This window comes from Salvelinus fontinalis, chromosome 20, assembly GCF_029448725.1.
Source record: "Salvelinus fontinalis isolate EN_2023a chromosome 20, ASM2944872v1, whole genome shotgun sequence".
Classification (NCBI taxonomy): Eukaryota; Metazoa; Chordata; class Actinopteri; order Salmoniformes; family Salmonidae; genus Salvelinus; species Salvelinus fontinalis.
This window is the reverse complement of record NC_074684.1, coordinates 18431019-18453794: the sequence shown is the minus strand read 5'-3', so window position 1 is coordinate 18453794 and position 22776 is coordinate 18431019. Positions and strand designations below refer to the sequence as shown.

Here is a 22776-nt window from a genome sequence, read left to right as displayed (position 1 = left end):
GTTCATATGAAAATATCCCATAGCTGTAAGCAATTTAGAGAAATGTTACAAATTAGTAATTGACCCATTTTCATCAACATTGCAGCAGCCATCTCCCCACCAGTGAAAATGCATAAAACAGATGTGAGGATCAGCACATGTCCAACCAGGTAACTAAACTCAGCAAAAAAAGAAACGTCCTCTCACTGTCAACTGCGTTTATTTTCTGCAAACTTAACATGAGTAAATATTTGTATGAACATAACAAGATTCAACAACTGAGACATAAACTGAACAAGTTCCCCAGACATGTGACTAACAGAAATGGAATAATGTGTCCCTGAACAAAGGGGGGGGGGGGTCAAAATCAAAAGTAACAGTCAGTATCTGGTGTGGCCACCAGCTGCATTAAGTACTGCAGTGCATCTCCTCCTCATGGACTGCACCAGATTTGCCAGTTCTTGCTAGCAATGTTACCCCACTCTTCCACCATGGCATCCGCAAGTACCCGGACATTTCTGGGGGGAATGACCCTAGCCCTCACCCTCCAATCCAACAAGTCCCAGACTTGCTCAATGGGATTGAGATATGGGCTCTTCACTGGCCATGACAGAACATTGACATTCCTGTCTTGCAGGAAATCAAGCACAGAACAAGAAGTATGGCTGGTGGCACTGTCATGCTGGAGGGTCATGTCAGGATGAGCCTGCAGGAAGGGTACCACATGAGGGAGGAGGATGTCTTCCCTGTAACGAACAGCGATGAGATTACCTGCAATGACAATAAGCTCAGTCCGATGATGCTGTGACACACACCGCCCCAGACCATGACGGACCCTCCACCTCCAAATCGATCCTGCTCCGGGGTACAGGCCTCGGTGTAATGCTCATTCCTTTGACGATAAACGCGAATCCGACCATCACCCCTGGTGAGACAAAACCGCAACTCGTCAGTGAAGAGCACTTTTTGCCAGTCCTGTCTGGTCCAGCGACGGTTGGTTTGTGCCCAGAGGCGACGTTGTTGCCGGTGATGTCTGGTGAGGCCCTGCCTTACAACAGGCCTACAAGCCCTCAGTCCAGCCTCCCTCAGCCTATTGCGGACAGTCTGAGCACTGATGGACGGATTGTGCGTTCCTGGTGTAACTCGGGCAGTTGTTGTTGCCATCCTGTACCTGTTCCGCAGGTGTGATGTTCGGATGTACCGATCCTGTGCAGGTGTTGTTACATGTGGTCTGCCACTGCGAGGACGATCAGCTGTCTGTCCTGTCTCCCTGTAGCGCTGTCTTAGGCGTCTCACAGTACGGACATTGCAATTTATTGCCCTGGCCACATCTGCAGTTCTCATGCCTCCTTGCATCATGCCTAATGTACGTTCACACAAATGAGCATCTGGGCATCTTTCTTTTTGTGTTTTTCAGAGTTAGTAGAAAGGCCTCTTTATTATCCTAAGTTTTCATAACTGTGACCTTAATTGCCTACCGTCTTTAAGCTGTTAGTGTCTTAACGACCGTTCCACAGGTGCATGTTCATTAATTGTTTATGGTTCATTGAACAAGCATGGGAAACAGTGTTTAAACCCTTTACAATGAAGATCTGTTAAGTTATTTGGATTTTTATGAACTATCCTTGAAAGACAGGGTTCTGAAAAAGGGACGTTTCTTTTTTTGCTGAGTTTATAATGAAGGGCAAAAAAATTCTAAAATGAAATTAAAACTTCTAACATTACACTATAATGTCTGTGATGAAGACAAATATCTCTCTTTCTCCTTTGTTTGGTCTGAGCAGATCAGATGGATAACATAAGCAGCGTTTGCTGCTGAGGCTAACAAGCAGACGGCTCCTGAGTGCTGGAGACAAACGCGCCGCTCATAGTGAAAATCAATAGAGGTCCTTCGATTCTCACCCTTCAGTCCAGGGTGGATGGGAGAAACTGTGGGAGATGGGAGTATGGCTGAGAGGCGCATCAGTGTCCTTAACTGTCTACCAAAGTCAAGAAGAACTGGGTGGGCCTAGAGCCAGAACCATACTGAGCCTGAGATCTCCACACACAGCATCGTCATACACTGTACTGTAGGCATTGGAAACAATTGCTTGTTATACACACAGGCACACACACATGCGACAAAACAACATCCACAGAATACACACACACGCACACAGCTTAAGCAGCTAATAGTCCTAAAAACAGAATGGAAAAGAAGCTTAACATCACTGTCAAATTAGGTTGAAATAGCATTGTGCTCTAAAAATGAAAATTTCATGCCAGCAGATTAGTCTGGGTAAAGTAACATGATTTTCTCGCCTCCTAAGGGTTTTAGTATGTAAGTTAAATATTTAGAGGGTAGGCTGTGTCAGCATAATGTTAAACTGGTTTCATTAATGAAAACATCACATCAGTGAGTAGGTCCCTGCCAAGTCTGTGTTTATACTGTATGGTCAAAAATCATCCTATGATATTTGCAAACAGGGTGTTTGATAACTGCGGGTTTTCCACTTATAGTAGCATCCAGGGCGGTCCTGGACGTTCTGCCGCCCTAAATACGTATTTTGCAGACGTTGAAGTTAGGTTCAATTTAGGTTCTGAATACTTACAGTATTTTCTGGACATTGAAATCAGGTTCATTTTCAGTTTTGAATGAAAGTTGAAAACACGTACAGTACCAGTCAAAAGTTTGGAAACATCTACTCATTCCAGGATTTTTCTTTATTTTTACAATTTTCTACATCGTATAATAACAGTGAAGACATCAAAACTGCTTGTAATAAATGTACGGATATAAACTTGAAACTACTGATCATGATAATTTACCCCATGGGATGAAACTAGGGGACAGTAGTTGTGAGTAACCTGATTGTCCATTCCATATTGTCCATTTAACTTTGACCTGTCCTGTTGTTTGTTAACATGTCAGCACATTTTATTTTGATTGGGCGCAATTTAGGTTAGCCTATTTAAATCGGAGAAACCTGCATGATGTAAAAAGTTTCCGTCTCATTACATTGTCAAACATTTTATCTCCAGCCTGTAGGCTACAGAAAAGGCCACACTCTTTCTACCATATCCTATATCTGCTACATGATTTATGTTAGATAATTTTTTTGGACAAAATGTTGGTGGAGCGCCGCAGTGATGCGTCTCTCCAACAGCACCCTGGAGAGGCTCGCTGGGAATGGACAAGATAAATATTTTGTGTCCCGGCATATGACAAAGTGGGCACTGCTTATCACAGGGTGTCATAAGCGCTCACCTATAAAGCCCATATGCCATTGGTTGAGAGAAATTGACATTGTTTTGGGGCAGAATTATGTGAGGTTTTATGTGTTGTTGGAGGTGCGTGTTGGTCAGTTTAGCTTAGATAATGCCGCCCTCGTCAATCTGCTGCCACAAGCGGCCACCTAATCCTGCCTAATGAGCGGGCCGGTCCTGATGGCATCCTCTATGTTCTTTTCATTCTGGTGGAAATCAGTGTAAAGGCAGAGGCTATCTTTGATGGATTCATGTAGGATTAGTTGGTTAATGATATTTGAGACATCAGCAGTGCAGTGAGGATTTGAATAATATCCACTTTAAGACTAAAGGCCTTAGTCTTATTGGAAGCATACAAATGAAGGTAATGTTATGGGAGCAATGAAGTGGGAGTGTTTTCACACAAACTGCTACAGCGCATGTGGCAATTATCTCTTTCTATGCAGCTTGTAGCTGCCACTATACAGCCTTCCCTCTGACACATCAACTCCCTCATCTGCTAAAAAACATGTCCTCCTCCTCAGGAGGAGCAGAGCCACAATGTGGGGAAACAAGCTATCGTTAGCTTACACAGAAGTAGATACATGCAGCCCTGTCACAGCCAGAGTGATCTGGCATAATATGGGCTATTTAGACGGATATTATTCATCCTCGCAAACGCCTTCTCACACACTTAAACACACACACACACACACACACACATCAATCAATGGGCTATGTAAGTGTACTGTGCTGTGTAGGTTACCTGTAATGTCGTGTGTCTCTGAGAACTCTGTTGCTGGGTATCCTCTCACTCTCTCTCTGGTTGAAGGCATACAGTTTGTACGGGTCTTGTCCTGGTTTCCATCGCCTGGCGTTGAGGTAGTTCTTCTCTTCAAACTCTTCCAGGAGGTCGTCCCATTCTGCCTCCGAGATCTGAAACATAAAAACATTCAACTCATCACACAAACACCGTAGAAACTCAACAACTTGCTGGGGTAGAATTCACTTTCAAACATGCAATAAAACCTCAGTTTCCAACTGTGGAAGTTGTGCTGTAAGCTCATGTGCAGGTTTTTGGCTGGTTATGATATTAAATTAAGTCTAAACTGTCATAAATATAACAATTGATGGCAGCATTTTGGCAAGTCCCCATCCTCGCAATAATTCCTCAACATAACGATGACAATTCGACAACCATGGAGACAAACAGGCAGACGATGCACACACACCTCCACATTTGCTGGTGCAGAATCTGGAGGGCGTATCAATTATAGTCTAATAAAACCAGCCTATTTTGTGAAGCGGCAGCATCTTGAAATCACCCATAAACCGGAGCCTCATATTTCCTGCTATCATTTTCTTCTTTTTTTTGCTGATGTGCCAGATTCGGCAGCTCCAGCCATTAGGGCTGAAGGTAGCCAGAGGTCTATGTTCCACTCAGCCTGGATGATGCTGGTGATTAGCAAGCTAGCAGGTTGCTAGTTTCTCCCGATTACAGTTTGAATGGAGTCTCCTGAAAAATCCCCAGCACAGGCTCACAAACACACGCAAACACACAAGCACTTATCCTACTGCAAGCCCAGTGTAGAGGCAGGCAGGCAGCAGGGGAGGGCTCTGGGTGAAGCTGTCATGTCCCCCATGGCCTGGGGTAACAAAAGGCAGCCGACTTTGTGACTGAAGGCTTACAAGGCTCATGAATCACTGCCTGCTGATACTGAGTGATTAAATCTGATTTCCATGCAATGCAGCGCATGGGTAATTGTTGGTCATTGAGAGGATAATACAGCCTACTAATATGTTCCCTGGCTTAGGGCTTTTTGCATCAATGCACCAGAAACTTAATCCACCTTCAGGAAGAACCTGCTGGAGGTCGTGGCAAGGAGTTGGCTCTCTGTTTCGCATACAAAACGCAGCAAATTCAATTTAATCTTTTTAAGCAGAATGACATAGCCTAGAGTCCTCAGGCAAAACTCAGGGGAGATGCAGGTAGCCTGAGGGAGCCATTCCAGAATTCCATCTTTTATTTCATGGTGCTTTTGTTTGTGGCCTATACACCTGGAACGGAGAATCTGCTCAAGGTCCTGTAGATTCATTATATTTACCAGATTTGTGTCCCGGCGCCATCGTTATGACGACTAGCCAGCCGTCTCAATGCCTCTTCCCATTACACAAACAGACATGAAATAAATGACCTCCAGAAACAGGAATCATGTAATAACGTCAAAACACAGCATCATCTTATTGAACACTACAAAACAACTAGGGATCCCATTACTTTCCTTGACATGACTGCTTCCATTTAAATCACAATGGGAAGGGCAGTATTAATTTCATACACAGGTGATGAAATGGTGATGCAATTTATTGCTTGCTCTTAAGAAGGATCATTTCACGAGACAAAGCCATTGAGGAGACGATGCAGTAGATAGAAGGTGGTGGGGTTCTAACCTAAATGAGGTGATACAAGCACAAGGGCACTTGGCAATGACCACAGAGCCATAGGGGGGCAGCTCACATCAGCTCCTCTGTCGTAACTGGCCAAGCCCATTATTCCCAGAGGACACTGCTGGCCTGTGACTGTGAGAGGAGACTGTGAAGAGAGGGGAGAGAACAGGAAAGAGAAGGGGAGGAAACAAAGGAGAGGAGGAGAGAGAACAGGGAAAAGACTAGGGTAAACAAGTTGGGAGATAAGTGGTGCATCCTACACACATTAGGAGGACAGTAATGAGTCGTTAGGGTCTTTAAAGCCGGCTATCTGTCCGTCCGTGTGGTGGGTCAATTCCCTCGATAGCATGCTGCCGATATCTTTCAAGGCCTTGTCAGTCTGGCGGGAGATGTCATGCTCTGCTACTTTCCAAGACTCACAACAGCATCCTACACGTCTGTAATAGAGGTGGATAATTGCAGATGTCTGCTTTCTGCATTAGTTGGACCAAATGGCTGGGGGGCGCAACCTGGCAAAATACAAGATAATATATTTTCATTAAGGCATATCTTTCTGTTATATAGTTCCCATAATAAAAGTTGATGTAGTAAAAGGGGGTTATGTGTACAGAATATTTGAGGATGAAATCTGTTTTCTTCATTTAATGATCTCTACAGAATGAAGTTATCTGAATGTAGACAAATTCAACTCCCCAAAAAGCTTGAGAACAACATTGACACGTCACCAATGAATGTTTTGCCTTCAGAGGTTCTCTCAGAGTTACGATGGTTGACAGCTGAATCCACAGAGGGAATGCTAAACTGGTGCTCACCTATTCACTTTGTCATCTCCAGCAGTGTCAATCTCACCCCATGATGCCACCCACCAATCTGGGCAAAGTGGTTGTGTTTTATTGGCCCAGGCAGCAAACAGAATTCAATTCTAATTGGACAACACAGACAATCTGCCTGCAAATCGATCTGTCACAACAAAGTTGACCGGCTTGAGCAAATTCCAACAGTCCCTAACAGCCGACCAAGGATCCATTTCTCAAGAAAGAACCGGGCGAGATTGGAATTCCCCACGGGCTGCAAGGCAAGGCAAGGCAAGGCCTCCAGAAATACCCCTGTCTTTGGTGCAGTCATCATCCTGCCTTTGCTTCTCCTCTGTTGTTGAGGCAGGAGCGAGGCAGGCAGCTCAGCCACCAGAGAGCCAGGTTTCATGTGGAGGATACTGCAGCCTAATTGGATGTGATGCCTTGGTGGAGGGAGAGAGGGAGGGAGGGAGTGAGGGAAGGAGGGAACAAGTGAGACAGAGCAGCGCAACATTTCAACCTCCAGCAGTTAGCAGGCTCGCCTGGCTCCCTCCTCAGACAGAGATGTGTGTCCTAATGAGTTGTGGATGACAGAGGGAGCTGTAATGGGATCCTAGCCCCCCCTCAACTCCTCCCTGTGTCTGGGTATGTGTGGTTGTGTATGTCAGTCCTATTTCTACACCCCTGAACTCCACCGCAACACTTCTTACCCAACAGAGATAACTAAAGGAAATCTATAACGGGGAATCTCTTCATAGTCTGTCTATATAGTCGTGGTGGTACGATAGGAGGTGCACATCCGTATATCTCCAGTATCAAAGCTATGCAGTAATAATTGCACAGCCTCGTGTGACTCACAGCCAGGTAATGAGATGAACCCTAGCAGCTCATTTACAGATCTCTGTCTGGCTCGTCTTATCTCAGATGTGATGTTCAGGACTGCACAGTGCACGCACGCGCACACACACACACTGACACACACACACAGATATTATTAGGAGTCCACGTGGTGGTATTATTTAGTGCTGGGGGTCATAGCTCATAAACCAGCGGATGATAAAGTACAAATGAGAGCCAAGGCCGAGCTGACAGCCCAGACACCAATAACATAAAGAGGGCGTGGAGAGTCCAGCACAATAATGCACATCCTGTCTGGTTGATTTATCCCTGAGACCTACAGGTTCATTCATCATCCTACTGGTCACATTAGGACTAAAGCCTCAGCCTTTTACACCACTATCATCATAATGTGTCATCTCTATTTTTTATTGTTGCGTCTCTTATGTCATCAGAGAGATAGAGATATCGAAGTTTCTGGGCATGGTGCATAGTGGGTAAATTATAGATGCGTGTCTGGTCTACAGCAGGAACAGTTTCCACCTGCCCCAGGTACCACAGAAACAGTCAGTCATTATGGCGGGCAGAGGCAGCCCTGACCTATAGAATGTTAACACATCCTCTTGCTGATGACAGCCAATTCCTTTTTCAACTTTCAGGGTTAGCACAATGTGCAGAGGTGATTGCTCAGGGAGGGAAAATTCCCCTCTGTGATGCATTCTCCTCCCTGCATTGGAGGGTAAATAGAGAAATACGGAGACTAGGAGTATGGACAGAAATGTTAATCGCAATACAAAATACAATTCATTGGATGTTTCATACAGTCGGTGTCACCTGAAAGACTCATCTGTATCTGGGATTTATCATCCCTGCCCTTTGTCGAGGGACACATTGATTCAAGGTGGAAAAGCAGGATACATAGAAATAGTATCATTGCATCATCATCATTCATTTTTCAAATCGGTTTTACTTAGTTTGACTTATTTTTCTGCTTTCCTGAGCTAGTGGTTATTTAGCTTGGTTTCTGCCCAACATTGCAGAGCAGGGGTGTGTCAATATTGGTGACATGACCATCTTAAAGAGGAAGAAACACAATCAAGTAAACCAGCACAGTCATCAATTAAGAGTCTGGGAAAATCTATTGCCGCACAACCAAAGACCACTTTTACATTGTTTTCTGCCTGCACCAATCTATCTCTGTCTAATGCTATCTTTATTTTTCAATGGGGACTGTTGGAGTGGTGCCTGGCGCTATACAGGATGGAGAAAACACTGTTGGAGTGGTGCCTGGCGCTATACAGGATGGAGAAAACACTGTTGGAGTGGTGCCTGGCGCTATACAGGATGGAGAAAACACTGTTGGAGTGGTGCCTGGCGCTATACAGGATGGAGAAAACAGTGTTGGAGTGGTGCCTGGCGCTATACAGGATGGAGAAAACACTGTTGGAGTGGTGCCTGGCACTATACAGGATGGAGAAAACACTGTTGGAGTGGTGCCTGGCGCTATACAGGATGGAGAAAACACTGTTGGAGTGGTGCCTGGCGCTATACAGGATGGAGAAAACAGTGTTGGAGTGGTGCCTGGCGCTATACAGGATGGAGAAAACACTGTTGGAGTGGTGCCTGGCGCTATACAGGATGGAGAAAACAGTGTTGGAGTGGTGCCTGGCGCTATACAGGATGGAGAAAACACTGTTGGAGTGGTGCCTGGCGCTATACAGGATGGAGAAAACACTGTTGGAGTGGTGCCTGGCGCTATACAGGATGGAGAAAACACTGTTGGAGTGGTGCCTGGCGCTATACAGGATGGAGAAAACAGTGTTGGAGTGGTGCCTGGCGCTATACAGGATGGAGAAAACACTGTTGGAGTGGTGCCTGGCGCTATACAGGATGGAGAAAACACTGTTGGAGTGGTGCCTGGCGCTATACAGGATGGAGAAAACACTGTTGGAGTGGTGCCTGGCGCTATACAGGATGGAGAAAACAGTGTTGGAGTGGTGCCTGGCACTATACAGGATGGAGAAAACACTGTCAGTCTTATGAATCATTGCAGGAGGGTAAGAGGGTGTGATATTGGTCTGGCAGCTGTTATGTGGAATGTGCTGTTTTCTGCGACTGTGCGTGTGTGTGTATGTGTGCACGCCTGTATGTGTACAAGTATGAGTCAAAAGCATGTCTAAATGTGGGAGGAGTGGTCAAGTATAAATAAATACAAACATAAATAGGCTATCCTCCTGAGACCCAGCAAAAAAAAAGGGTTTTAATTATTATAATTGTTTACATCGCGGTGGAAAAAATATTTTACAAAGAAAACAATTCTAATTGTTTATTTAATTTATGTATTTGTATTTTATGTGCACTGTAGCGCACATAAGGAATCGATTGATAGTAAATATGAAAAATGTAACCTTACAGTAAATGGGTAGTCGGTAAAATCATAGTTGCCGCATCCACTACAAAGGACATTTATAAACAAGCTCTTTAAATAAGAAAAAAAATATTACACTGCTCTGAAAACTCACCAAACTATTCCTGAGATATTCTCTCAATAATAATCCATTTGAAAAGCACAACTTTTCTTCTTATCATATAATATGCTGATTGGGCTGGCAGACATTTTGAAAAACCAGTAAGAGAAAGTTATCCAGGTCACACCCCCACACATGTGATATCATTGAAAAGCCCAGAATGTCCTGTCAAAGGTACAATAGGACGTATCACAGTGGCATGTATGGCCACAAAGATACAGACCAAAAACCAATGTCCCTTAGAGTGGACAAAAATCAATTGCTGGGTCTCTGAGTGCTTTTCCCTGAGCAGGCCTCCATTCTGGGAACAGACAAGTGCTTTTTTATTATCAACACATTATAGCTATATTCACTTATCCATCATACCTTGTACTAAAGCATAATGACATTAAAACATCAAATGTTTCCCTACAAATACTATAAATGGCTCTCAGTCTCATATCTAAAATCCCATGCAAATCAAATGGGTGTGTATAAAGTTGATCATTCCCTGGTAATTTTATTTTGCCAGAGTAGCAGTGGAAACTGGTATCTCCAGGGCATTGTGGGTCTAGTTCAAACATGAAGAAGTGGAGCTAAAATAATCAACAATAGAATTTGAGCTACACAGCACTGGAACCAATTTTGATTAATCACAACTCAACCATACTGTATGAGAGCTGAGCCGGCTGATGTTTGTATTAAATATTCCCTTTGATTCCAAAAAGCGATTTTCTATTTCATTAAGCTATTTTTTGCTTTCCTGCATTTGGCATCTGGGGTAAGCAACTTCTCCATTTTTAAACTAGCATAAACACAGCAAAACTGTTTATAAAAGAGTTTGCCTCTTGCCTCTTTTGATCACTGATGTACTGGGTTATAGCAGGCTTACTAAAGTTCTGCGTTTTGGTTGACAACTTGTTGACTTTGCCATGATTGGCTGCTGCATGTGGACCACTTAAAATGAATGGAAATTGGATGCATGGATTGTTAATTTCTCACGGAACTACCATACTAAGTGAGTCATTTTTAATTGGTAACCCTGTGGATGACTCCACTCCAGGGTGGGGTGTATGTAATGGTCCCTATGCTGTATTTCAAGTTTACTAAAGCACATAATAAGCTACCTGAATCTAATTTTGTTTACTTAATCAGATCTATTCATGGATTTTCTCCATCCCCCCTCCCCTAAGCTGCGTTCCTTCAATTTTATCACTGAATATGTATGACCCATTGCTACTTATTACTGGGGGGGGGGGGGGGGGGGGGCATTGCAATCATGGCTGCATACGTGATCTGCAAGCAAGAGCTATGCAACATTTTCTTTTTTTGCTAAGGTCATGAAATAGAAAAAATAGAAAAAAAATAAAAGAGCATCAAGGTTTCTATGGCTGAAATTCTCCTCATGTTGCCGTCTGTGCTGCTGCTGCTTCCCGGGTTCCAAATTGAATTATAGACCATGTCTTTCAAGCTGGGGAAACAATAAAGCAACAGAAAATGGCAGGTGACCCTTCCAGTCTCTCCCTCTTCTCCCTCTTCCAGCAGGCTTCAGAAGAACATTAGTGGAGAGGTTATCAAAGCGACAGTGGTCAACAGACAGAAAAACTAATAACTGGAACGCTTCCTCTGTGGACACAGGTCTGTAAGTGTTATTTTCATAGCTGGGAAAGAAATTTGCTGAAAGGCAATAAGATGAATAGCCCCCATATTAACTGAATTCACAGAAATGTGCCAGAACCCATGCATCAAGGTGTATAGACATTGTGCACCTCTAAATCTCAGATTCAGGCTGTGTTTGAGCAGAGATAAATCGTCTGTTCTTTCATAAACTGGATGAAGTTAAAAGAAATATCCATATTTATTTTGTCTGAAAAAAGAAACTGTTGATCACATGAAAGTAACATGTTCATATTCAGTAATTGGTAACACTTTTTAACCATGCATAAACTGCAGCTATTACATGGTTATTAATCCATTATTAATCATCAGACAAACAACAACAACCCATGAAAGTGGATTTCATTTGAACTTATCTTATCATTCTCTATAGAACCTCTGAGGTTTGATTCATATGTGAGGCATTCTACATGAATCATCTATGATCTAATTCTGCTTACAGTAGAGACACACTATGAAAGCTCAATGTGTACAGATGTCGGATCTTAAAATAGTCCTGCAGCAACAGGAAATGTGAATTATTATGTGGATTATAATTCATGGATATTTTTGTAAGGGTTGATACATTTTTCGTAACGGAAAACCAAGTGTGAAAGATTACAAACTTCAGAAGCCTTTTTTAACCTCAAATACACTACAAGTTTAAAAATGTCACGCAACAGTGTGATCAAATTAAGATCCTACATCTGTAGCAGCTAGGGCTGTGGCGGTCACAAAATGTTGTTGAATTGTCAAGCAAATAACTGTTGGTCTCACAGTAATTGACCGGTAATTAACATAAACACATTTAGCACCTCCTGGCTTCCACATAAGCCACTTTTGCTGACCTTTGGAACATCTACATTTAAAAAAGTCTAAATCCAAGTAATATAGCCTAAACTTTCACAATAAATCCATTATTTTAGACAGGTCTAAAGAAGCATGATATGAAGAAAATGTAGTCTATTTCAGAAGAACACAATAGCATACTCAGAGTTGTCCTGATCTGGCTATGCCAAATGGCTTTGGGCTATACTAGTTAATTTAGCAGAAAAGATTTGCTTAGATTTCCGTGGCATTATTTTATAATATGAAGAACACAATTGAACAAAGCCGAATAAAATAGAAAGGGTATTTTCTCTAAATGATCTGAGGGAGTGCACACATGCGGCTATTCTGTGTTGAGCGGTTAACAAAGAAATACGTTTTACTATATGCTTCATTTAAAGTTATTAATGTAAGTTGTTGTTCTACAAACAATGGGCTATTTATTTTGATTTGTAAGATATTGTAAGGCTGCATTATGAGACTAATGATGATTTGAAAAAAGTTGCTTGAAAGGCATGAGCTCTGCTTCGTTTTTTTGCGCAGGCTGTACACACTACATTATTTTTCAACGCCGATACCGATTATTGGAGTACCAAAAAAGACGATACCGATTAATCGGCTGTTTTTTAATATATATATATATATTTGTAATAATGACAAATACAACAATACTGAATTAACACTTTTATTTTAACTTAATATAATACATCAATAAAATCAATTTAGTCTCAAATACATAATGAAACATGTTCATTTTGGTTTAAATAATGCAAAAACAAAGTGTTGGAGAAGAAAATAAAAGTGCAATATTTGCCATGTAAAAAAGCTACAATTTAAGTTCCTTGCTCAGAACATGAGAACATATGAAAGCTGGTGGTTCCTTTTAACATGAGTCTTCAATATTCCCAGGTAAGAAGTTTTAGGTTGTAGTTATTATAGGAATTATAGGACTATTTCTCTCTATACCATTTGTATTTCATATACATTTGACTATTGGATGTTCTTATAGGCACTATAGTATTGTCAGCCTAATCTCGGGAGTTGATAGGCTTGAAGTCATAAACAGCGCAATGCTTGAAGCACAGTGAAGAGCTGCTGGCAAATACAGGAAAGTGCTGTTTGAATGAATGCTTACGAGCCTGCTGCTGCCTACCACCGCTCAGTCAGACTGCTCTATCAAATATCAAATCATAGACTTAATTATAATATAATAACACACAGAAATACAAGCCTTAAGTCATTAATATGGTCAAATCCGGAAACTTTCATTTCGAAAAACAAAACGTTTATTCTTTCAGTGAAATACGGAACCGTTCCGTATTTTATCTAATGGGTGGCATCCATAAGTCTAAATATTGCTGTTACATTGCACAACCTTCAATGGTATGTCATACTTATTTACAATTCTGGCAAATTAATTACGGTCTTTGTTAGGAAGAAATTATCTTCACACAGTTCGCAACGAGCCAGGCGGCCCAAACTGCTGCATATACTGTAATAATAGTCTTCGTCGTCCTCATCTGAGGAGTAGGAAATGTCGGACCAAGATGCAGCGTGGTGAGTATTCATATTTATTTTGAATACTTTTAAGAAAGAACAAAACAATAACCAAACGAAATAAACGAAGACGCTACAGTCCCGAAATAGCGAACATACGAACATGAACATCATAACAGGAACAATCACCCACAAAACACACTACAAAACAGGCTACCTAAATATGTCTCCCAATCAGAGGCAATGACAAACACCTGCCTCTGAGAACCATATCAGGCCAAACGAAAACCCCACATAGAAACACAACACATAGAACCCACCCAACGCACACCCTGACCAACTAAAACAAATAAAATACAAAAGAACTAGGGTCAGAACGTGACATATACCCTGACTATGCTTGCACAGAATGCAAGAGAAGTGACAAAATTTCCCTAGTTAAAAGAAATTCATGTTAGCAGGCAATATTAAATAAATATGCAGGTTTAAAAATATATACTTGTGTATTGATTTTAAGAAAGGCATTGATGTTTATGGTTAGGTACACGTTGGTGCAACGACAGTGCATTTTTCGCAAATGCGCTTCTTAAATCATCACCCATTTGGCGAAGTAGGCTGTGATTTGATGAGAAATTAACAGGCACCGCATCGATTATATATAACGCAGGACAAGCTAGATAAACTAGTAATATCATCAACCATGTGTAGTTAACTAGTGATTATGTGAAGATTGATTGTTTTTTATAAGATACTTTTAATCCTAGCTAGCAGCTCCTTGCTACACTCCCGTAACACGTAGTCAGCCTGCCACGCAGTCTCCTCGTGGAGTGAAATGTAATCGGCCATAATCGGTGTCCAAAAATGCCGATTACCGATTGTTATGAAAACTTGAAATTGGCATTAATTAATCGGCCATTCCGATTAATCGGTCGACCTCTATTAGTCACTCATTCACAATTTGACAAGCACTTGATAATGCCTAGAATTTCAAGGCGGCATCCCCTTTGTGTGGCCAAAATGCACCCTAAAAAAATCCATGCCTTTATCGCCAGTGGCCAGTGGCCAGCTCCATCACATGATCTGGTCTTTCTCACAGGCTACAAGCAAAGACAGACACATCGGGGATACAACTGCGTGCATCCTTATCCAATTCCCAAGGTGCATATCGAAGAAAATGGAAGAACTGTCCACATTTACTTTGTCAGCCAACAAGATCAGTAGGCTTAACGAACAGCAAAATCACTAGTCTGTCAATCTACTATCCCCATAGTACCAAGGTCAACCTATTCTATTCTGTGCAAGAAATAAATATTCCAAACATAGTCTGAGACAGTTGTGGGATGCGATGGATCCCAAATTAATACAACCACTAGCATAAAAAAAGCATCTTTACGCAATTTGGCTGACACAACAGATCAGAACGTTTAGCTTAAGATGTTGATAAACTATTAGGCTATTTTTTCACATTATAAGCGCAGCAATGCGGACATGGTAGTAGGCTAGAAGCGATGATGAAGAGGAGGAGTAGGTATTGGACCAAAGCGCAGCGTGGAATGTAGACATAATTAAGTTTATTAAAGTAAAGACGAAAACCGAAAACACTTCAACAAACTACAAAATAACAAAACGACATAGACAGACCTGAACATGGAACTTACATAAATACACGAAGAACTCACGAACAGGAACAGACTACATCAAACGAACGAACAAACCGAAACAGTCCCGTGTGGTGCAACATACACAAACACGGAAGACAACCACCCACAACAAACAATGTGAAACAACCTACCTATATATGGTTCTCAATCAGAGGAAAACGTAAACCACCTGCCTCTGATTGAGAGCCATACAAGGTCAATTAACACTGACACTTAACATAGATACACAAAACATAGAATGCCCACCCCAACTCACGTCCTGACCAACTAAACACATACAAAAATAACAGAAAACAGGTCAGGAACGTGACACTGGGGCAGTGGAAAAAATACATGTCATCTATGAACTTAAATAGCGAATGGAGAACAATTTATTTTCATGCTAGCCAGGTAGGCTATACTCCTGTTGTAAATATAAGCAATGTGCTTATTATTAGGAAAGTTCAGGAATACATATAGTAAGCTGATGGGATCCTCCTCCTTTTATTAGTGGCCGTCACTCTGTTTTCTTGCGCAATTGCATAGCCTATTGAAATGTCGCAAAACATGAGATCATGGGCTCTCATGAAGTGCTTGATTAGATTTTCAAATATATCTGCGTTGATGTCAGAGTGATTAGAGGGACAATAGAGTGCAGGGTACCAGGCAGTTAGCAACTATAGTAGGCTACTAATGACCACCAGCAGCATCAGAGCTCGGAGGAACCTAATAACCGCGACTAAACGGTCACGTGGAATTTGACTGGTGATGACCGCAACAGCCCTAGTTGCAGCAAACTCTGCAGATTCCCAGATCTAAAGCCGTCCATTCAACACCCCCAATTTCTCATGTAAATACCAACGGTGACAAGTTAGAGTTTATTCCTTTCACTCAAGTGTGTGATCCCTCTGCACTGTCTTCCTTACTGACTCCTGATGAAATCAGATGCTTTCGCATAAATGACTACATAAAATATAAATGGTTATATTTGTTCTCTGTCACTACTCTTTAGAACTTAGCTTGCTCTGTCTGTCTAGCGCACTGAGGAAAAACCCTAATAGCAGTACTGACTAAATAAGATTGATGGCTCAATTCTTGGGAGATAAAGGTGAAAATTACAAATGAGCAGTAAAACCGACCTTTTTGTAGCATTACAGAAAAACACATTGGTTACAATTGACAGCCCATTTAGAATTCATGTATATCATTTTTAAATAGTCGAGATAGAATCCCATCAGTCCTGTTTGAATGTTTCAGCAGCAATATGTTTTTGTGCCATTGCAATGCTATATGGGTGTGAAGGTTATCATCATGCAGGCAATGTGTGTGTGTGTGTGTGTGTCTGTGCACATGAGGATGGTCTGATTTATTGATCTGCTCCTCATAATAGGGGGAATTACTCCTCAGGGCAGGGTAATCACTGCAAAACAGCCCGATCACAGCACTTAGCTAAGAGTAACAGTCTAATAGTGTCTGCTAAAGCAATTTCTTTCAATATCATACTGGGAATAGCAAAATGATTAACTAACACGTATTAAATGAGGCGTGCTACTGTTTTTCTCTTAACAGGAGACGGGTTTTGTGGAACACTGAGAGTAACTGATAAAAAAGACACTTTGCATATTTTGCTAAGTGTTTAAGTCTTTTCATAGTACCTTCAGTAGCTTCCATTCAGGAGACCTGAGGAGCCATATAAAAACACAAGCTGCTGTTGATCCTTAGAAGCTACATTAACCTTTAGGTCTTTCACTGGGTGTACTGTGATCACATGTTATCCACAGTACACAAGGCTTACAATAACACTCACCTTTTACTCTCACTGTCCAAATGTCACGTCAGAGAAAACAAAAGACCTTGTGCACAAAGACAGGCATGTAATACGTTTCAGCCCAAAAATGATGTTCAGAAACAAGCCAAGCGTTGCCTTTACACAAACACGTGTTTAGACAACTAGTGCATCCTCTCTTCAGCTACTGTGTAATCACAAACACTCTCTCTCTCTCTCCAAGATGACTCAATATCACACAGAGTCCCTCCACAGTAATCCTAGCACATTCTTATAACGCCTACTGTAACAATCTTGAAGATCTTTTGGAGCAATCCTTATGTGTAAAACATCTTCATTCCATCCCTCAGTTTCAGTTATTTTTATCCTCTGAACTAATTTTCTTTCTCCCTCGTTGCTTTATCAGAGATGGGGAAAAAGTGCAAAAATTACATTTCATACAGGGCAGAAAACTCAGAATTCCAAACGTGTAGACTAGAGCATTTGGGAGTCATTGGCATTGTGAGACACAAGCTGAACACAGTGATTGGAACATCTATCTTGTTTGCTCACCAGGCAGGAGCTGCATTGGAAACAGACACGACTTATGAAAATAACTCAGATGTTGAGAGCTGAAAGAATGGGAATGAGCCGCTAAGGTTTTTTTTTGTTGAGAAGAATAGAAGCCAGTAAGAATAATACAAATAAAAACAGACATAAAAACTACCCAATTATCCTAAGGTTACATATTAGTTACATTCCCCATCCACAGCTCAAGGCGAGTCTCAACCACATGCAAAGCACTGTACAGAAGTGTACTGCTGAAATGACACACATAACGAGGTCAAATTAATAATAAGAGCCTGCCGGCACACAGCTGGTTCAGAGAAAGAGTACATCGTTGGGGATGGAAAGACTTAGCTAGACCCCCTCTTGGATCCGTGCTTTATGCTGCAACAGCTCCCAATCTGGAGCTGAAAAAACTGCATCAGGAATAGCTCAAAGACCCCCAAAAGACAGAGCTTGAGGGGGAGAGAAACTGCTGTGTTCTTCAAAGGAAGGATGAATCCATGTTCTTCTACGGATATAGGCAGTTTGTAGCTTTTATTGTTCACAAAGCAGCTAGGTAAACAAACCTACATGGTGAAAGTACACTGAGTGGGAATATTGCATTTGTATTTGAATGACAGATACACACAATATACAGTACCAGTCCAAAGTTTGGACACACCTACCCAGGTGACTACCTCATGAAGCTGGTTGAGAGAATGCCAAAAGTGTGCAAAGCTGTCATCAAGGCAAAGGGTGACTACTTTGAAGAATCTAAAATCTAAAATATATTTTGATTTGTTTAACACTTCTTTGGTTACTACATGATTCCATATGTGTTATTTCATAGTTTTGATGTCTTCGCTATTATTATACAATGTAGAAAATAGTAAACATAGAGGAAAACCCTTGAATGAGTAGTTATGTCCAAACTTTTGACTGGTACTGTATGTTTTATTATCTGTGCTGTAGCATTTGCCACAGACTACCCATTTTTCTTCCCTGTTCACTCCATGTAGCTCCCTCCAGTAACCACGAGCACAACTGTTTCTTGATTTTAACTGGCGGTTTTATTCTGTAGTTTCAGTCAGAATTATCACCTTCCGTGAGAACTATAAAGTAAACGAAAAGACAGTTAAACACACTCTTACAACCTTCTTGTCTTACGAGTGACTTATTAGCTTGGTATAACTCTTAAGTGCTTACATACATAAAGAGTTTAGCCAGAGATATAACAGTATCAGATTAAACACATGACTAAAGGAAAAATACCTCATTGGCTGCTTATTACAGAAGGGAGGAAATCAAAACTTCACACGTATTATTCCTGGGATGATTTCACGCTTCATCCTTAATTATTATAACGTTACCATCCTAACATACACACTTCAACCTTCACGAACTACACCCAAAGACATGTAAACTTAGCTAACACAGTGCGGGATTGTCACTCCAAAGGTGTGTTGCTACGATAATAATACCCGTTACAACAGTTCTTAGCCACGTAGTTCCGCTTGTCTTATCATTTCCCCGCATAGCGAACACGTAAACAATTCAAACAAAAAAACAACGACATATACTTACAGGTTAATTGTCAGTTACACTCCACAAATATATTTTTTACAACTCTTCAACCCATAACTCAGCTTCTTGAAAATAGTTTTATTGAATTTATTTCAATATTTTCCCCTACATTGACACTGCTCTGCATGAGCATTCCAACTCCAGAACCCCAAACAACCCTCTCAGGCGAGAACTTCTTCAGTTGATAGAGGCCCCTCTACCATTTTGACACTGAATCAATCAAGCCTGACTTGAGTGCCTACTTCACACGTCTAATTCCACCATTCATCTCCTACACTAAAAAGCACTCACTTGCTCATTGACCCTAAGCATTTGCCATGGACAACTTTACAAAACCCAGCATATATACCAGAATACCTGGCACACAAAATATAATGAAATCTGGCTTCTGCACTCCAACAAAACAAGATTGAAGTCAAGGGGGAAAGTGTAAATAGTTGAATTAAAGCTGACTTTGTATACTGAACAAAAATATAAACACAACATGTAAAGTATTGGTCCCATGTTTCATGACCTGAAATAAAAGATCCCAGAAATGTTCCATATGCACAAAAAGCTTATTTCTCTCAAATGTTGTGCACAAATTTGTTTACATCCCTGTTAGTGAACATTTCTCCTTCGCCAAAAAAATCCATACACCTGACAGGTGTGGCATATCAAGAAGCTGATTAAACAGCATGATCTTTACACAGGTGCGCCTTGTGCTGGGGACAATAAAAGGCCACTCTAAAAGGTGCAGTTTTGTCACACAACACAATGCCACGGATGTTTCAAGTTTTGAGGGAGTGTGTAATTGGTATGCTGACTGCAGGAATGAACACCAGAGCTGTTGCCAAATAATTGAGTGTTCATTTCTCTACCACAAACAACGTCGTTTTAGAGAATTTGGCAGTATGTTGAACTGGCCTAACAATCGCAGACCACGTGTAACCACGCCAGCCCAGTACCTCCACATCCGGCTTCTTCACTTGCAAGATCGTCTGAGACCAGCCATCTGGACAGCTGATGAAACTGAGGAGTACTTCTGTCTGGGGAAAAACTCATTCTGATTGGCTGGGCCTGGCTCCCCAGTGGGTGGACCAGGTCCCCAAGTCGAATCAAATCAAACTTTATTTGTCACATGCGCCGAATACAACATGTGTAGACCGTACTGTGAAATGCTTACTTACAAGCCCTTAACCAACAATGCAGTTCAAGAAAGAGATAAGAAAATATTTACCAAATAAACTAAAGTAAAAAATAATAAATAGTAACACAATAAATAACAATAACGAGGCTATATACAGGGGGAACCGATACCGAGTCAATATGCAGGGGTACAGGTTAGTCGAGGTAATTTGTACATTGAAGTGACTATGCATAGATAACAAACAGCCATACCAGGCAGCAGTGTACAAAACAAATGGAGGGGGGGGTTGGTCAATGTAAACAGTCCAGTGGCCATTTGATTAATTGTTCAGCAGTCTTATGGCTTGGGGGTAGAAGCTGTTAAGGAGCATTTTGGTCCTAGATTTGGTGCTCCGGTACTGCTTGCCGTGCGGTAGCAGAGAAAAGAGTCTATGACTTGGGTGACTGGAGTCCCTGACAATTTTTTGGGCTTTCCTCTGACACCACCTAGTATAGAGGTCCTGGATGGCAGGAAGCTTGGCCCCAGTGGTGTACTGGGCCATATGTACTACCCTCTGTAGCGCCTTACGGTCAGATGCCATACCAGGCAGTGACGCATCCTATGCCCTCCCAGGCTGTGCCCCTTCCCAGTCATGTGAAATCCATAGATTAGGGCCTAATGAATTAATTTCAATTGACTTATTTCCTTATATGAACTGTAACTCAGTAAAATCATTCAAATTGTTGCATGTTGTGTTAATTTTTTTGTTCAGTATAAAATAGGAGTAATAAGCACAGAAATGTGTCCGCTGTAAAACGTTACACGTTTTATGGCTATAATTGCCACTGTCTGGCTGTCTTGGTAATGGTAGATATTATTATTCCATCACATTATGTTCATCAGTTCACACAGGGGCCACATATTACAAGTCAATAACTGAACCTCTTGAATGGTTAATGCTGAATTTTCAGACAAGAGTAGGTTACAGAACAGAAAGACTAATAAATGTATGGTTAAAGGCATAAATGTATGGTTATGCTTTAAATTATTTTATCGCGGCTTTAAGAAATTCAAGTATTCGAGGAATTCATTATATCGGTGTTTAATAAATTGTGTAGTAGCCTACACTTTAGTGAAACTTTTGTTCATACCAATTTAGTGAGCGTCTGACTGTTCTTTGTGAACGTGGCATTACATATATCAGATGTTTATGCAGTTATATATTCTAGGATTATTTATACAGTATCTTGTTTTCAGTTTGGAATGTACAGAAAGCGCATCTAAACCTCAATTTGCAAACTCATTATAACCAATTGAAACGGCACATTGCAATACATACTGTATGGTATGGGATGGACACATTCAGTCAACCCGAATAAAAAAAGTTAGAAACAACTGGTTGTTGGCTAATGTGCAAACTTCTAGAAAGCAATGTAGAGCAGAAGCCGTGATACACTGTAAGACGACACCTGAGTGGAAATTCTGACACCCTCTCAAGCATAAATATTTTGTTTTACATAGAAACACGCCTACATTTTACCTGCGCGCACTCATGCACTTGGTCCGAGTTTAGCCTGCACTATTGCTAAATGCATAGGAAGTTATCTTACCTGCATGTGGGATATAGCTTAGATGCGATGATACAGGATAAGGAATGATAGTGCTGCTTACCTGTCTGTAACGTGTGTCTTTGGTGCCCAGGTCGGATACTTGCTGCCTACTTAGGAGTATCAAATACAGTAGTGCAGCAGTCCAACAAAGCACCACCAGAGCCAAAGTCAGTTTTCGAGAAAGCCGTTTCATTTTCCTATGAGTTCCTGGAGCAGATATCGCCCCTTTATTGGCGGGGCAACCTACGAGAAGCTCATTTCTAGGAAAGTCGGTTCTGGAGACGTGCTTTTGCGCTCTACCCTCATTCTCTGGTTCGTCTTTTCGAACGCTGCACGTCCGCTTGCTCCAGACGCGTGCACAATGACTGCCCTGGTTGCAAGATTCTCTATGACCGAACTGATAGCTAGGCTGTGCGCTATGACTCGCTGGAGCTACGAGGTACGACACTTGATGCCGTCCAGCTTGATCAAAATCAGAGGTTGGCGGGGTACCTATAATATCTGAATTGGTTTAGCACCACCTACCGTGCAAATCATAATGTACAAGGTTTTGTAGTATATTGTACTTGCAATGCTTATATCAATAGAACTTGATTCCACCCAATTTGACGGATATAGTCTTTAATTAATTATGCAGCCTAGTTCAGCTCCAGTTTTTGTGTTTTTCCAGAGTTATTGGGAAGCCTATTATAATACTGGTGATAACACAGGTGAGATGAGGTCTGGTTACAAAAGACTAATAGAATAGA

The 22776-nt window shown here is 41.5% G+C and overlaps 1 protein-coding gene across 1 annotated transcript in view; it reads right to left on the bottom strand.

Moving 5' to 3' along the window:
* galnt14 (UDP-N-acetyl-alpha-D-galactosamine:polypeptide N-acetylgalactosaminyltransferase 14 (GalNAc-T14)) overlaps positions 1 to 22495 on the bottom strand; it is a 129245-nt gene extending 106750 nt beyond the window's left edge. Inside the window, exons 1-2 of the mRNA XM_055872693.1 lie at positions 22089 to 22495; positions 3971 to 4140 (exon numbers count right to left, since the gene is read on the bottom strand). Of these exons, the coding sequence (XP_055728668.1) occupies positions 3971 to 4140; positions 22089 to 22220 (302 nt within the window). The 5' untranslated portion in view covers positions 22221 to 22495. The remainder of the gene's footprint in view (positions 1 to 3970; positions 4141 to 22088) is intronic.
* Positions 22496 to 22776: the final 281 nt, after the last annotated feature.